This window comes from Colobus angolensis, unplaced genomic scaffold (assembly GCF_000951035.1).
Source record: "Colobus angolensis palliatus isolate OR3802 unplaced genomic scaffold, Cang.pa_1.0 Scaffold322, whole genome shotgun sequence".
NCBI lineage: Eukaryota > Metazoa > Chordata > Mammalia > Primates > Cercopithecidae > Colobus > Colobus angolensis.
The window spans coordinates 1,901,552-1,918,340 of record NW_012116511.1 but is presented as its reverse complement, the minus strand read 5'-3'; the positions used below and the strand labels follow the sequence as shown (position 1 = coordinate 1,918,340).

The following is a 16,789-nucleotide window of genomic DNA, read 5'->3' as shown; positions in this document are numbered from 1 at the left end:
CTGAAAGTTGATTTAATTTCTATAATTATGAAATGCTGGGATTACAGGCATGAGCCACCATGCCCAGCCTTTTTTTACATTTTAAAAGTAATTTTAAAACTGCTTTTTCATGAACTTTCTGGGATATTCTCTTGTCTGCCTTCAGGATTGTCAAATTTCTTAGGATCTTCACCTTCTGAAAGTTGATTTAATTTCTATAATTATGAAATGTGAATAGAAACAGTATGATTTAAGGGAGGTGGAATGAATGGATGAGAAACTGCCCTGGGTTTGAATCTCAACTTCGCCATATAGTAAGCCTGAGGCCCTGCACAGGGTACTACACGTCTTCAGGCTTTAGCAGGTAGACACCAAGTCCCTGAGTAACCACCACTACACTTTCACCTCTCCCACAGACCCTGCAGTCTGAAGCCTGGCATGGGAGGGACCTCCAGGACTGCTCCAGCCCTGCAGCTGGGATTCTTTCTCATTAGTCAGGCTGGCTGTGCTCACAGCATACCAGTTAGATATTATTAATATCTCCCTCACCTACAGCCTAAGAGTCTTATGAAGACTAAATGAGCTGTGAATGTTAAGGATCCATCACAGCACCTGGTGTGTAGATGATGTAAGTTTTGATGGTTAGTATTATTATTAATGTAATCACTAGTTATGTCCCCATGTACTGATTCGGTTATAAACAATTTTATACATCGTATTTTGTAAAGAGGATTTGAGAAGTTTTATTAAGTATGGTACATGAAACAGATGATAACACTAGGTCAAAACTGAAGTGCAACTTAAAAATAATGAGTATGCATTTCTTGAGAGGGACATGACATCATGAAAAGAAAAAGGAATTTAGTTTCAGTGAATCCTACCTAGTTGCTCTACTTGGACAGGGTTCTTGCTCTATTTCTTGCTAAATCTTGACTTTTTACCTATACATCGTAAGGATTGATTTAAATGGAAACGTATGTGTGAAAGTCCCGTTACAAACTGACATGCCATTCAGCTTAGTTACCATCACATGGATTCCTCATTGTTCAAGGAAAAATTTTATAGGATAACTGCAGCTACTTTGTGACACAAGCTTTAAATAATTTTCTAGCCTTTCTTGTGACTGCTCTGAAGGGCAATATTTATTTACCTGTGTCCATTTTGAGCTAATAAATAATCAAGTAATCCATCTCCTTATTAAATCATATCTCCTACATCTATTTATACACACACCAGTAAACTTAAACTGGTAAGCACTGCTGATACAGTAAGCACTGCTCTTTCCAATATACGTATGTACACATAGTGTATGGGTGAAAACTGAGACCATGTGGCACATATAAAATGAGTGACCTTTCCAGTGAACATTGAAGATTTTAAAATGGAGGACAGAAAGAATGTGAGATTTTTCTAGAGAAGAGATGGAATTTCCTTTATCCTAGGTAGTGTTTGGTTTTACTTTTAACTGTGTGCACTTGTGATCAATGCTCTTAATTACTATAGACCTTCGTTATTACATAGGTATCCAATCTATAAAATGACAGATTGAGTTGAAGTTCTAAAATTCTCTGATTCTGCAATATTATTTTGCTATAGAAAATATTCAGTAAGTAGTCAAGGCTGACCTTTAGCTATCCTGAAGAGAAGGTTATTACAGCTATATTTTTCTGCATTTATTTAAAATAATACTGTTCACTTGTGAACAAAAATGTTAGTAGAATAGCAAATTATTTTCATGCAACCAACCTTCCACTCTGGATTTAAAATGCTAAAAACTTTTCTTCACATGATTGATAGACTTTTTTAATAATTCATTCAAATACATGCTTTCCCATTAATTTGAGTCATTTTCCATCATTATATGAAAATGTAAATGAGCACAAATAAAGCAAATGCTAAATGAAAATCAGGAAAAACTAAGAATATGTACAAATTGTCATCTGCATTAGTGGCTTCACCGTCCCATGACTTTCACTTAAACATCTATTTACAGACAGTAATTGCAGTAATATCTTAGTAGAGAGATTAGAAATAAAGGCCTGTCTCTCATAATAAGGTACCTGAAGTGTTTTCCACAACCCATGGCCTCTAATCCATTATACATCTTATTTATAATCCATCTTGATTCCTAAGTGTCATTACCCAGGCATAAAATCTTATCATCAAAGCAAGAGCTAAGGACAGTTTTGAAATAATACATCCCATTCCAGTAACATATGCTTTGGGTCGTGAACACACAAAGCAATTCCTCTACAATATTTTTACAAAATGTATAGTATTCTAGAGATGTCTGCATCTACAGGCTATTTTATCTCATGTTTTAATCCACAATATGGTTGCAAGTAAACAAAATTAAGTATCAATTACTGCTAAAATATAGCCAGTTGTAAAGACACTTAGCCTTTGCCTGTTACCTGTACTGTGATGACACTGCAGCCGTGGTCATTAAAAATGTTAGTTCTAGAAATGCCTAATTATTCTAATTTACTATTCCCGAAGGGGCCAGATTACCTTCAGGAGTCAAACAAAGGACACCATTTCCTCACCAAATGTCTTGGTGTTGGAGCCCTTGAGTTTGTTATACTTTAATTTAACCTGCCTTTGAGTTACATTAAATGCAGGTTATTGCCCAAACTGACCTAAACTGAGCTTTATGCAGTTAAAAGGTTATATGCAGGTACCATTCTGACATGACTTTCTTCCTTAAAAATGGAAACTATTCAGCATTGCATGTGCAGCTCTCTGCAGTAATATGGAAATCAGAAATTTGTCAGTGATCTCAAGGTCATGTTTTCATAGTTTCAGCTTCTCTCCTCTCTTCCCATATTTTAATAGGGCTTTAGGCTCACAGTTGAATGGCCTGTGTCTCTCGGGTCGCCACTCAGAAGCTGTCCCTTGTGGCTACTAAAACTGATTTTTTTTAATCTCCAAATAATTTATACCTATCATCAACTCATAAACCCAGAAGGCAAAATGTAAAAATAGTCTTAGCTACTTACACATGCACATATCTATCCTTTATCACTTTTGTTGCACACCAGAGACCCAAAGTCTCTGTTTTCACATACAGACAAGTGTTGAGGAAAATGGCATGGGTAAGTTATATTATAATTTTGTTTACAAATATAACCTAAAACATTCTTGGTGTCTTTATTTGTAGTTTATTTCCAGCAATTACATTGAAAAAACTATTTGAAATAGAGAAACCTATTGATTTAGGTATGTCAATTATTAAACATACTTTATCTCAAGTTATCCTCAGATTAACCCTGTGAAAAACAGAACCTACCATTGATTGAGTGCTTACTATCTCCTGTACCTTTCCCAATACAGTTACACCAACATCATCGACTATAATTTGTGATCTCCATTTTACAGGTGAGAGAATTGAAGCCCATGATCACACACCTACACAGCAATTCAAACCTCAGTGAGTCTGTTTCCAAAACCTAGGTAAACTTGTACTCAGCTATTATATTATACAGTCATGTGCTGCTTAACGACAGGGATACGTTCTGAGAAATGTGTCGTTAGATGATTTCTTCATTGTGCAAACATCATGGAGTGTACATACACAAACCTAAATAGTACAGCCTGCTACACACCTAGGCTGCATGGGATAGCCTATTGCTCCTAGACTACAAACCTGCACAGCATGTTATTGGTACTGAATACAGTAGGCAATTGTAACATAATGGTAAGTATTTGCGTATCTAAACATATTTAAACATAGCAAAGGTACAGTAAAAATGTAGTTCTATAATCTTATGGGACCACTGTCATATACATGGTCCTATCATTGACCAAAATGTCATTATGCAGCAGCACATGGCTGTACAATATTCCTACATTCTAGGTGAGGAAACCGAGGCACACAGTATTCAAAACCTTACTACATACAAAGTGATGGAACAGGAATTAAACCTAGGTCTGCCCGATTGCAAAATCCATGCAAAGATACAAGATAGAATGTTTTTATGAGCTCCAGCACAAGTATCTATTTTTATTACTAAACTCTGAAGAAAGAAAGGAGCTCAGTGTGCAGCCCTGAGCCTAGGGTATGATGGTTCTCTACTGTCTGCTTCATTCTCTCCTCTCTACCCTCCCACATTTTTGTGTAATCTCGATCTGATGTTTTGATGAAAGAATATATTATGGAAACAAATTAAAGATAGAGGAGAGTAGAAGAAAATTGAGCCATGAATAATTTCAACACTGAGGAAGAGAACTTTGGAAAAGTTTAAATTAGAGTAGAAATGGGGAAGAGGAGCTCAGGAAGGTATTTATTTACTTTTCTTTAATTTGCCATTGTGTTCCAGAAAGGAATTTAGATGGGACTCAAAAGGTAATTTTTTTGGTTCCAATTTAAACATAATCATTCTCATGAACTTTGTTGCAGTTCACCAAGAGGAAAAACATTCAATATTGAAAAACACCCTAAAATTTTTTTAATTGAAAGAATGATACAAAATTATCAAGGAAAAGAGAGACTTTCTGTGGTTTTTTTTTTAATGTTTTAAGTTTCTAATTTTTGTATTGTCAAATCTTCTCTCTCTCTCTCGCTACCTCATAGAAATTGAATCCATCAGGACACAAAATAAATCAAAACTAATCTAAAATGTTAAAATTGAAAGACACTTTAGAAGTCATCTGAGTTAACCTGCTCATTTGTGGGATGAGGAAACTGTGTCTCAAAGTAACTTGCCCGTATCTCTCAGACAAAACTAACATAAAATCAAAGCTTCCCTATTCATTCCTTTTACAGTACCAAGGAGTGGTATGCACTTTGTTTGTTTGTTTGTTTTGTTTTGTTTTGTCTTGTTTTTTGTTAAGACAGAGTCTCGCTTTGTCACTCAGGCTGGAGTGCAGTGGCCGCATCTTAGCTCGCTGCAACCTCCACCTCCCAGGTTCAAGTGATTCTCGTGCCTCAGCCTCCAGAGTAGTTGGGACCACAGACACACATCACCATGCCTGGCTAATTTTTGTATTTTTAGTCAAGACATGGTTTCACCATGTTGACCAGGCTGGTCTGGAACTCCTGACCTCAAATGATCCACCCACCTCAGCCTCCCAAAATGTCGGGATTACAGGTGTGAGCCACCATGTCTGGCCTTGTCCATATGCCCTTTTAAATGCACACATGCACAGTAGAGAATAAGGAGCTTGCCAGTGATGCTGCACCCTAATAGCTTATTAGACTCTCCTAAGAGTTTTAAAACAAACCTGGGCCTCAACTCTCCCCCAAAGGAATTGACTCCACCTCCCCTAGGGGTGGACCAGACCACAGACTCCCACTGTGGGTGCTTTTCTATTGTGTCAGGCTGCCTGCCAGGGAAAGCCACAGTAATAAGAAAAATGTGTTGTGCATTAGAGTAGACTTCACCTTAGGGCTCACCTTCACGTTTGGGCCTACAATGCTAAACTTTGTACAATTCCTCAGTGAGGAGTATTGTTTCTTATCTTTCTTTTTCTTCCAAGATTTACTTTAAACTTTTGTTTGAGTTTAAAGTGAAGCTAGAAACTTCCTCTCAATTTGTGTGATTTTTTGCACAAATTTTTATGGACAGTAATTACAGTAATAACTTAGTAAAGACATTACAGAGATAAAGGCCTATCTCTCATAATAACACACACGCATGCACCTAGCAAGTATGTCAATAATACAAATCTGTGTGTGTGTGTGTGTGTGTGTGTGTGTGTGTGTGTGTATTCAAGGATGAAATCCATGCACAGAAAATCCAATTCTCTTCAGTGATCAGCTTCTTAAAGAATTGGAATAAGCCACACTATGAGCCACTTTTATTTTTTTTTTCTTTGAGATGGAGTCTCGCTCTGTCGCCCAGGCTAGAGTGCAGTGTCGCGACCTCGGCTCACTGCCAGCTCTGCCTCCTGGGTTCACACCATTCTCCTGCCTCAACTTAAGGAGTAACTGGAACTACAGGCCCCCGCCACCATGCCCAGCTACTTTTTTGTATTTTTAGTAGAGACGGGGGTTCACCGTGTCAGGATGGTCTCGATCTCCTGACCTTGTGATCTGCCTGCCTCAGCCTCCCAAAATGCTGCGATTATAGGCGTGAGCCACCACGCCTGGCCACTATGAACCACTTTTAAATGGATCTTGGTTTATTTCTTCAGTTATGCTTAAATTAATTCCTCAACCATCATTTCCAGTACTTATTCAATAATAATGGCAAAAACGAACCTTGCTTTTTAAATAATATGTACAAACTTTGTTAAATTATATGATTATGTCCACCACAAGAAAAATAAGACTCAAAATATCTTGAATACTATTCTCAGTTTTGTCTGCCAGCTTGCTCAAAGTTGGGACATTATTAAATCTCATTAGAATTTCTTTTAGGATGTGATAAAAGCAGAGTCTCTTGATTAAGTGCTTAATTGAGGTACTTTTACGTTATCTAAATCTAAATAAACAAGAAGGGTGCTGGCTATTAAACTAGATCTTTTTATCAGGAGCCTTTTTGTATATTTGTCTCTGGACTGTCTAGGCCAGAACCAAAGGGATGTGGAGGCATTAGAAAATTCTTAGTCTGATATTTTTTCTTGCTTAGTCAGCAATCACTCTTCTTTCATCAATGGGCATAAGATTTTTAAGTAAAAAAAAATCCTACTTAACCAAGGTGGTAAAATAGTCCCCTTGTAATTCTCCATGGGATGTGAAAAACTGACTTCCACCTTTTATTCATAAATCAAGCAATGTCTGCAGCTATGCGTGAGGAGAGGGCTGAGCCTGAAACACAAGACAGTTCTCATCCTCATTCCAGAGCTGTAGACTGCCTTCCAGAAAGCCAAAGATGTTTGTTGATACATTTTCATAATAAACCCAAATGAAGATGGAAGTCTTGATTTTGCATATGTCAGCTTCACTAGAAGTTTTCTGTTTGCTTTCAGATTTTTATTGCAAGATGAAAAAAATTATATCAGGGAAAGATAAATTTTATTGGTGGTCTAATAGTCCCAAGACATGCAGAGCTTTTATTATTTTGAATTTCTTACTTTTATAGTCTTTAAATTATATCAGTATAAATAATGCATTCATAACACTTTTCATTTCATTTTTTGCTGTGTTTCATTGGACATTTTCTAGTTATCCATCAAGCACAGTAAAAGCATATTTTAGGTGTTAAAGACATTGGAATTGTCTTTATTCCATATGACAATGTTATTTAAAAACAAACCTCTTTTGCAAGAAAAAGACTCTTTGGAGCTCTTTCAGGCTGAGTTGTATCTACAAATAAAAGCTTTCCTTGGTTAAAGTCTGATTACACATGGATGCCACCTGAACACCTTGGAGACCAGGAAGAAATACACATTAGGTATCAAAATTGGCACTTGAGTTTGTAAGTGATGTTGCCCCTGCCGCAGGTAGGGGAAGGCCAGTCTGTCTTTGCAGCCACTGAAGAGCTCAAGCGTTGCTAATGCAAGATTTCTAACTTGGCTGTCCTAATTGGCTTCCTTTTCTTTCAGGCATGCTTGCCAGGATTTTATCGACTGCGTTCTCAACCAGGTGGCCGCACCCCTGGACCAACCTTGGGCACCTGTGTTCCATGTCAATGTAATGGACACAGCAGCCTGTGTGACCCTGAAACATCGATATGCCAGGTAGTCCTCTGAGCCTTTCTTGAACAAGGCCCATGTGCTCATTTCTCTTTACACATGCCCAGCATTTGCACTCAGAGGCCGGCTAAACTGCAAGGGAACACAACCGTGTGTGTGAAACAAAATGTGCAGGGGAAAAAGATATTCACAGATTCTACATTTTTAAAAGCAAGGAAAAAATAACTGGGAGAACCACTGTGCGTGTCAAAAAGTAGAATTTTAGCAGCATCTTAGAAGGGCACCAGAAGACATACCTATTTAAAAATTACATGTGCCTTTTTTTTCTGATTATTTTCTTATAGATAAACTTTATATAAAATTTGGAAATTACAGAAAAGAATTAAGAAGAAAAAATTCACCCCAAATGCAACATAAGATAAAATTTTAATATTTTAAGTGTTTCCCACCAATTTTTACATGTGTTTGTGAATAAGATTTATATAACACCATTGATGCAGTTTTATGTCTTGTCCCTTAAATTTTTACCTATCATGAGGTTGTATTATGTTGTTAGATATTATTTAAAATCTTTGCAATCTTTGTTTGGATGTCCCATAATTTACCCATTTCCCTTATAATTAAGGTCGCTCTTTTTTTTTTTATGTTTCTGCTAGCACCCTGCACTCTCTACCACTACCGTCTACATTAGAACAATCAGAACAATCATGTGTTCCACACTTTTTATTGTAGTCACTGTAAGAAATTCAGGTTGCCCCTGTCATCACTTGTCCCCCAAACTGTAATCTGCCCCCAGCTCATCTTTGTTAAGCCCATCTCCTACCTCTGCTCATCTTCTGAAACCATTCTACTGAGCCTTGTGGCACTCATGGTCAAAATAGGCAAAATCCCCTGCAGAATCCTCCTCTTCCCTCAATGTTCTCTCCACCATGCTGACTGAAACCCAGCTCTCACTTTGCAGGCTGCTGTCCTGGCAGCCCTCTTAAGGAGTAGCCATCACCTTTTTTTTTTTTTCTTTTTTTTTTTCCTGAGACGCTGACTCACTCTGTCGCCCAGGCTGGAGGGCAGTGGTGATCTTGGCTCACTGCAACCTCCGCCTCCTGGGTTCAAGTGATTCTCATGCCTCAGCCTCCTGAGTAGCTGGGACTACAGGCTCACACCACCATACCTGGCTAATTTTTTGTATTTTTAGTAGAGATGGGGTTTCACCATGTTGTCTAGGCTGGTCTTGAACTCCTAACCTCAGGTAATCCATCCACCTTGGCCTCCCAAAGTGCTGGGATTACAGGCATGACCACCACGCCCAGCTGCAGTAGCCATCACTTTCTTTCACTCTCTTCATTCCCCTGAGTCTGAAAGTGGGGCAGGTTTTCCTGCTCCTTGCTGCCAGTTTTATATTATCCATCCTCCTCTATATCAGGGTCCACAGCCCCTGGGCCACAGACAAATATTGGTCCGTGGCCTTTTAGAAACCAGGCTACACAGCAGGAGGCAAGCAGCAGACAAAGGAACAAGCTTCGTTAGCATTTACAGCTGCTCCCCATTCCCGGCATTACTGTACTGCCTGAGTTCCACCTCCTGTCAGATCAGAGACAGCATTAGATTCTCAATAGGAGCACACACCCTATTGTGAACTGCGCCTGCGAGGGATCTAGGTTGTGTGCTCCTTCTGAGAAACTAATGCCTGATGATCGACGATCTGTCACTGTCTCCCATCACCCCAAGATAGAACTGTCTAGTTGCAGGAAAACAAGCTTAGGGCTCCCACTGATTCTATGTTATAGTGAGTCGTATAATTATTTCATTATATATTACAATGTAATAATAAGAGAAATAAAGTGCACAGTAAATGTAATGTGCTTGCATCATCACAAAACCATCCTCCGATCCTAGTCCATGGAAAAATTGCCTTCCACGAAACCAGTCCATGGTGCCAAAAACATTGGAGACGCTGCTCTACAGCACCCAGCTTTGACTCTCATGCTTCCCTCTACGTGCACCCCTCTCCATCTGCTTGTCAAAGTCACCGACTAACCTTTAAATACCCCATGTCCTTCCTTGCTGATTTTCCCTGTCTAATTGTCATTTTCCCTAGCACTACTCCTGTCATCATTCTTAGTGATTTTAATGTCCATGATCTTAACTCTTCCCTACTCTTAACTTTCAGTTTCTTGTACCTCTCAGGTCTCCATTTGAAGCGTCCTTTTTTTTTTTTTTTTAAATCACTGCGTCGTTTCTCTCTAGTTCACTTCTTCTAAATACTTCAGCTTCAATGTGTGTAATCTCACAATTGACGCACACACTTTTTTCTTGTTCCTTATCTCATGCTTCCACTGTAGTAACCAGCTTAATAGTCATGATTCTTCATTGGCATTACTGCTTTGCAATGCTCATTTCCCTGGCTACTCCTTTACTTATTTTTCACTCAAGTGAACTCCAGCACTGTGAGAATCCTACTATCTCCTCCATACCTGCACCTTCTTTTTCTTTTCTTTTTTCTTTTTTTTTTTTTTTTTTTTTTGAGACGGAATCTTGCTCAGTTGCCCAGGCTGGAGTGCAGTGGTGCGATCTCAGCTCACTGCAAGCTCTGCCTCCCGGGTTCAAGCCATTCTCCTGCCTCAGTCTCCCGAGTAGCTGGGACTACAGGCACCCACCACCATGCCTGGCTACTTTTTTTGTATTTTAAGTAGAGACGGGGTTTCACCATGTTAGCCAGGATGGTCTCGATTTCCTGACCTCATGATCCGTGATCCATCTGCTTTGGCCTCCCAAAGTGCTGGGATTACAGGCGTAAGCCATCACGCCCGGCCACCTGCACCTCCTAAACTAAACGTGGCTATAGAAAAAGACAATTGTGTCATCTAATCTCACCTTAAATTCATGATCACTCTCTTCAAATGGACCCTTTGTGCTGCTCTGCAATCATGCCACTTTTCTCTCATCCTTTTTCTTTTCCACGTTCCTAGTTGATTATTTCATACCTTCCCCTCCATCCTCAAGCCTAAACCTCTCCTCTCACCCCTCCAATCCTTACCCTCAGTTGATGGGGTTGCCTCTTACTGCATTGAGAATGTAGAAGCTATCAGAAGAGAGGTAAAAGCTCCCACTACTGCATGCACCCATTTTTCTGCATGTGTGCCCAGTTATGATGACTCTTTTCTATTACTGTGGATGAACTATTCTTGTTTCCAGAAAAGATCACATATTCCCCCTATGTTCTCAATTCTACCCCTCTCCTGCTTGACGACATCACTCTAGCTAATCTCTTCTCCTTCTTATCTTGTCACTTTTTTTTTCCACCTTAAAAGCAAAAACACTCTCCTGACTCATTTCCCTTCTAAGTAACCACTTCATTCTTCTCCTTCCATACAATGGAGAGCTGTCTATCTCCTGTCTATAATTTCTCTTCAACCATTCTCCTTTGAATTACTAAAAACAGGCTATCACCTGCTCTTCTGTATTGGAACCAATGGCTAATGTACAGCCACCCGTGTTCACCTTACTAGATCTAACAGCTGTGTTTGCCACTGTGAATCACCCCATTCTTCTTGAAACCCTTTGCTCAGTTTGCTTCCCAGGCCGTGGTATTCTGGAGATGTTCAAATTCAAACACTGCTCCTTCTCAGTTTTCTTCATTACTCTGAAATCCGCATAGTGGTATTGCTGGGACTCAATCCTTGGAGCAATTTGTTTCTCTAGCTACATTCATTCAGATGTTGATCTTACCCAGGCACGTGGCTTTCTATGTTGAGATATTTTGATATTGACATCCCACAGTATTTACTATTAAGTTTATGATTTAATTTTAGATCCAATCATTACTGTGGTGTGAGGAGGTGATTTTTCTGCAGATATGTATTACCACTGTAAAGAAACATTTACTGATTAATATTTCCTTTTCCCCTTGATACATTGTTGTATCCGAACATACACAAATTTATTTTGTTGATATTAAGATGTTTCAGATAATCCATTTTGTTTTACTTACCTTTTAGTTCTTACTACAATGTTCTGCTTACCTTCATTTTATGTTAAGTTAACATTATTTGGTAAAGCAAGGTCTTTTATTTCTCTTCTCTTCTAATTAACTAGATGCTCTTACATATTCTTCCAGCTGACATTTTTATGCACTATTTCAATCTCTTACCCAAACATGTTACTGGAATTTTGATTGGAATTAAATTAGCCTATTTGTAAAGAATTGCTATATTTACACTAGTCACTCTTCTCTATTCAGACATTTTGTGTCTTACAGTAAACTGTTTTAAAGTTGTCTATATCGAGCACACATGTCTCATATTAAAATTCTTTCTATGTATCTTACATTTTCATTTTAACAGTAAACATTACCTATTTTGTTTCAACATAGTAAATGTACTAACTGGTCATTACTGGTAAACCTTAACTATTAGAAATAGGTGTTTTTACATGTATTTGATATTCAATAACTTTTGTTTTAGTTCTAGAGGTTTATCAATTGATTCAGTTATCGTTATGTTTACAATACTTTTTTTTTTTTTTTTTTTTTTTGAGAGGGAGTCTTGCCCTGTCACCCAGGCTAAAGTGCAGTGGTGATATCATGCCTCACTGCAACCTCCACCTCCCAGGTTCAAGCGATTTTCCTGCCTCAGCCTCCTGAGTAGCTGAGATTACAGGCACCTGCCACCACAACTGGCTAATTTTTACATTTTAGTAGAGATGGGTTTTCATCATTTTAGCCAGGCTGATCTCGAACTCCTGACCTCAAGTGGTCTGCCTGCCTCAGCCTCCCAAAGTTCTTGGATTATAGGTGTGAACCACTACACCTGGCCTATAATACTATTATTTGCAAATATTATAATTGTGTTTTTACTTGTCAAAAGCTATATCTATTATAATAATAATTTCATGTTTTTTAATTGTCTCCCAAAATAATCAGCTTTCTATTTTATTCTTGATTTTAATATGATTGCCTTAAGACTTTCACCATTAAGTATGATGCTGATGTTTAGTATAAGAAAAACATTTATTGTCGTGTTAAGAAAACTTATTTCTATTCCTAGCTTATTAAATATATCCTATTTCAATCAGAATAAGATATTTAAATTAGTCATATGCTTAATTGTGGAGAGTGGGGTAGGAATGCAGATGCATTTAAGAGGTGATCCACCTTAAACAGAACCATAAAATGATATTACTGACAAAATAAATAGCTAATATTAGCCATCCATGAATTCCAGAAATAATTACTATCTTGCTTTAGTATACTATTTTTTCATCATCTGCTTGCCTGAAAAATTCAATAGGTAATTTGGGGGACGGTTAATCTATACACATTCTTAAGCAAGAATTAAATGCATTTTTGTTATGCAATCTTCACTGGCATTTTTAACACAGTTATGTTTGCTTTATATGATTAATTTAGAAGCATTTATATAGAATGCAGTTTAATTTGATTTTTATGAGGATTAAAATTATCATCTTTATACTGTCCTCTTTTGACCAATTGACTATTATGACTACTTTTGTTCCCTAAGAATTCTAAAAGCATGTCTATTTTCTGAGTAATCCCTAGATGAAGTAAAAAATAAATACTTCCATTAAACAAGCACAGCTGGTATAAACCGTTATGCTCTGAATTTTTATATTTTCTTTCATGGAACTCACAACTTTTGAATTTAGGCAACTCTGTTCATCTTTGAAATGGCCTCATGAGGCAAATAAGAAATAGCTGTTATTACTCCCACATTGTAACTGAGGAAACCGAAGCATACTGATTTCTCTTTTATGTGTAATATGGATCTCAGTTTCATATCATATCCATTATACAGTGCAATGCCTTCCACTTTGGTATAGTGGCAAGCATGAACTCTGCAGTCAAAGTGCCTTGATTCAAATCCTGGCTTCACCCCTTACTGGCAGTGTGAGCCTACTCAATTTATTTAACCTTAATGAGGTCTTAGTTTCTTCATTTATATTATGAAAATAATAATAGTGCCTACTCACAGAGTTTTTGTAAGGATTTGATGAAATACTCAATAAAAGGCTTAGAACATTACTTAGTGTATGGTATGCTTCATAAAAGCAATTATGATAATGATGATCATAAAGATGATTATTACCATACGTGTTATCTACCATTTATAGTTGAAGAACCAATCAGTTGATAATTGATCAAAAAATGTAAAAATAATTTATGTCTAGCACTATGCTAGATTTTCTTACTGTCTTAGTCCATTTAGGATGCTGTAACAAAATATCATAAACTAGGTAGCTTATAAATAACAGAAACTTATTTACCACAGTTCTGAAGGCTGGGAAGTCCAAGATCAAATCTCCAGCAAAGTCAGTGTCTGGGGAAGGTTTATTTCCTTATCAGAGATGACCCCTTCTTTCTTTGTCTTCACATGTTGGAAGGCACTGGATAGCTCTCTGGGGTCTCTTTTGTAAAGGCCCTAATCCCGCGCATAAGGCTCCAGCCTCATGATGTAATCACCTCCCAAAGGCCCCTTCTCCTGTTGCTATCACATTGGGAGACAAGATTTCAACATATGAATTTTTGGAGAACACAATTGTTCAGGCCATAGCAAGCCTTAACCTCCAACATGATGATATTTGGAGATGGGCACTCACTTATCTTGTTTTTCTTTTTCTTCACACCTTACCCTGAAAATATAAAGTGTATAGGAAAGAAAACTATAGAAAGCTTTATAGACTAAATATTTCCAAGAAACCCAGATCACTTTGTAACTATGCTCTTCATCATACCTAATGATACTTGCAAGATAATTGTTGCTTCATCCTAGGCATTAATAAATCTTATACATAGACATGTTATGAATAGCTCAGTGACTATTGCTCCTTAAGAAAAAAAAATTTTTTGAAGAATAAAACCTATGTGATACTGAATCCAAGGGGAGAGAGGGAGATAAGTGAACTAACAGTAACTAGTACACACACATAGGTAAGTAGAAAGAGAGAGAGAGACCGAAGGAAGATATTTTCATTTAATCATTGCTACACCCTGTAGTCAGAATTATTTCTCCTATTTTTTTTTCACATGGGAATATTGAAGCCTTAGCTAGCTCAAACAACTTTTTAAAGATAAAATAATTTGTGGAAATATTATTTTCACTCTATCACAATTCTTATTTTAAAAAAATAATAAAATAAATCTCTAGAACTGATTATTGCTGTTGCCTGAAACATTTAATCAATTAACACTATCTTCAGTAAACTAGATTTGTAACTAGAATTCACTAATTTTTTGTTTTGTAAACCTTATTTAATCTACCTAACAACCTTGCCAAAATAGAGATTGTTAGCCTTATACTAAGTTCTGAAAATTAATGCTAAGAAAATGTAAGCAACCCATAAAGTCTTGACCAAAAATTATTAGAAGCAGGTTTCAAATCCACCACAAACTGCTTTCTCCAGATGCTGAGAGAGTGTAAACACACTCTGCTGATTAAATGAGTTTGATTTTGAAAGTTCAAGTGAGTTATATCTTAGAGTCGTGACAGAATCTGCAAAAGTGACTAGGGGTCATATATGGAAAACACTTGACAAATTGTGAGACCATAAAATGTGTCACAGGATACTAAGCAATAAAACGTCTTTCCAGGTTTTATAAAGGAAAATAAAATGTAGGAAACAGATTGATTGTGATCGCCAATGAAATTTAAGTATTGCTTACTTAACAAATATATGTCAACTGTGGAAAAAATAAACAGTGCTCATTAGGAATCAGAATAGGTTCACTTTGTTGGGGGCAGTGGCTCATGCCTGTAATCCCAGCACTTTTGGAGGCCAAGAGAAGAGGATCCAGGAGTTCGAGACCAGCATGGTCAGCACAGGCCCCGTGTCTACAAAAAATTAAAAATTGAAAAAAAGAATAGCTTCACTCAAAATAACACATATCAAACTAAGTGCTAGGTTTACTGTATATATAATATCTGAAAACCTAGTTTTCTAAATCCCAGTAAAATATCAAGTTTATCAGACAATGTGATACATCATATCTCAAATTCAGCAAAAATAATAACCGCTATTATGTGTCCCAAACTGTGTATGTACCAGGACCAAAACAGGTCACTGTACAGAGATTTTCTCATTTATTGTTACAATAAACTTATGAGATAGACAAGATTATTTCTTCTTTTACAGTTGATGAACTAATGCTGGAGAAATTAAATAACTTGCTTACATTATAAAGCAGTAGAGGCCTTATCCATGATTCAAATGCTGGTTTTGTTTAAATAGGCATTTGATGAGCTATTTCGTAGTATCCTTGCACACAAGATTGAAAATATGAGCCAGATGTTAGCCAGCTAATAGTTTGATGGGCATATATGTTGCTAAAAATGTGTGACCCAGAGTACGTTCTAGTGATATCTCCAATGATGAGGCATAAGCTTTGTATTTGACCTTGTTTTGTTCAAAATATCTGTAAATGCTTTGGATGAGATCTATCAAATATTCAGATAACAAAGCTGAAAGTATTATCTAATATGTTGGATGGTGGGAAAAGATCCTGACAGATGAAACTATGAATTACAATTAACAAGATGAGATTAATAGAAAAGATTTGAACTCAGGTAAGCTCACTTGTTTGTTCATTCCTGTGGCATCTGTTAATTATGTTTCCAATATACAGGTCCATGGCCTATGATAGGTACTAGGAATATGAAGACTGCATGGGTCTTGCCCTCTAGAGCTTATTTTCTAGTTTAGGGGAAAGAACAGAGGAAATGACACGTATTAGCAATTCACGTGAAGTAAGAGTCCTTACTTGATTGCAGATTCACTAGGTGCCAACACAGGGCATTGCTACTTGTGTAAGATCCAAATCAAGGAAGGAAGTACATTTAATATATATGCAAATCACGGCTAGAGACTTATATTTGAAGGAAACCCTGAGTAAGATTGCTAAATGTTTAGCTTGAAACAAAGATTTAGGAGTTAATAATATTCTTAGATATTTGAGGACCTTCCCTAGGAAAAGGGAATTAGACTTAATTTTCATCACTTCAGAAGGCAGAACTTGGATCACTGAAAATTAGAATGCAAGAAATTTTTATTCACTGTAAGGAAAAACTTCACAGGTTACGCGAGATGAAAAAAAGCTGTCTTACAAGAATTCATGCATTTAATGATATCTCAGGGAAAGTATAGAAGGCATTCCTGTATGTTAAGAAGGTTAGGTTAAGTAATTTCTCACCTTAGGCCCGAGATACTATAATATTAATGTTAT

At 37.1% G+C, this 16,789-nt stretch overlaps 1 protein-coding gene across 1 annotated transcript in view; it reads left to right on the top strand.

Moving 5' to 3' along the window:
• LAMA2 (laminin, alpha 2) overlaps window positions 1-16,789 on the top strand; it is a 613,484-nt gene that overhangs the window by 417,363 nt on the left and 179,332 nt on the right. The window contains exons 29-31 of the mRNA XM_011951660.1: window positions 3,140-3,198; window positions 4,299-4,324; window positions 7,468-7,602. Of these exons, the coding sequence (XP_011807050.1) occupies window positions 3,140-3,198; window positions 4,299-4,324; window positions 7,468-7,602 (220 nt within the window). The remainder of the gene's footprint in view (window positions 1-3,139; window positions 3,199-4,298; window positions 4,325-7,467; window positions 7,603-16,789) is intronic.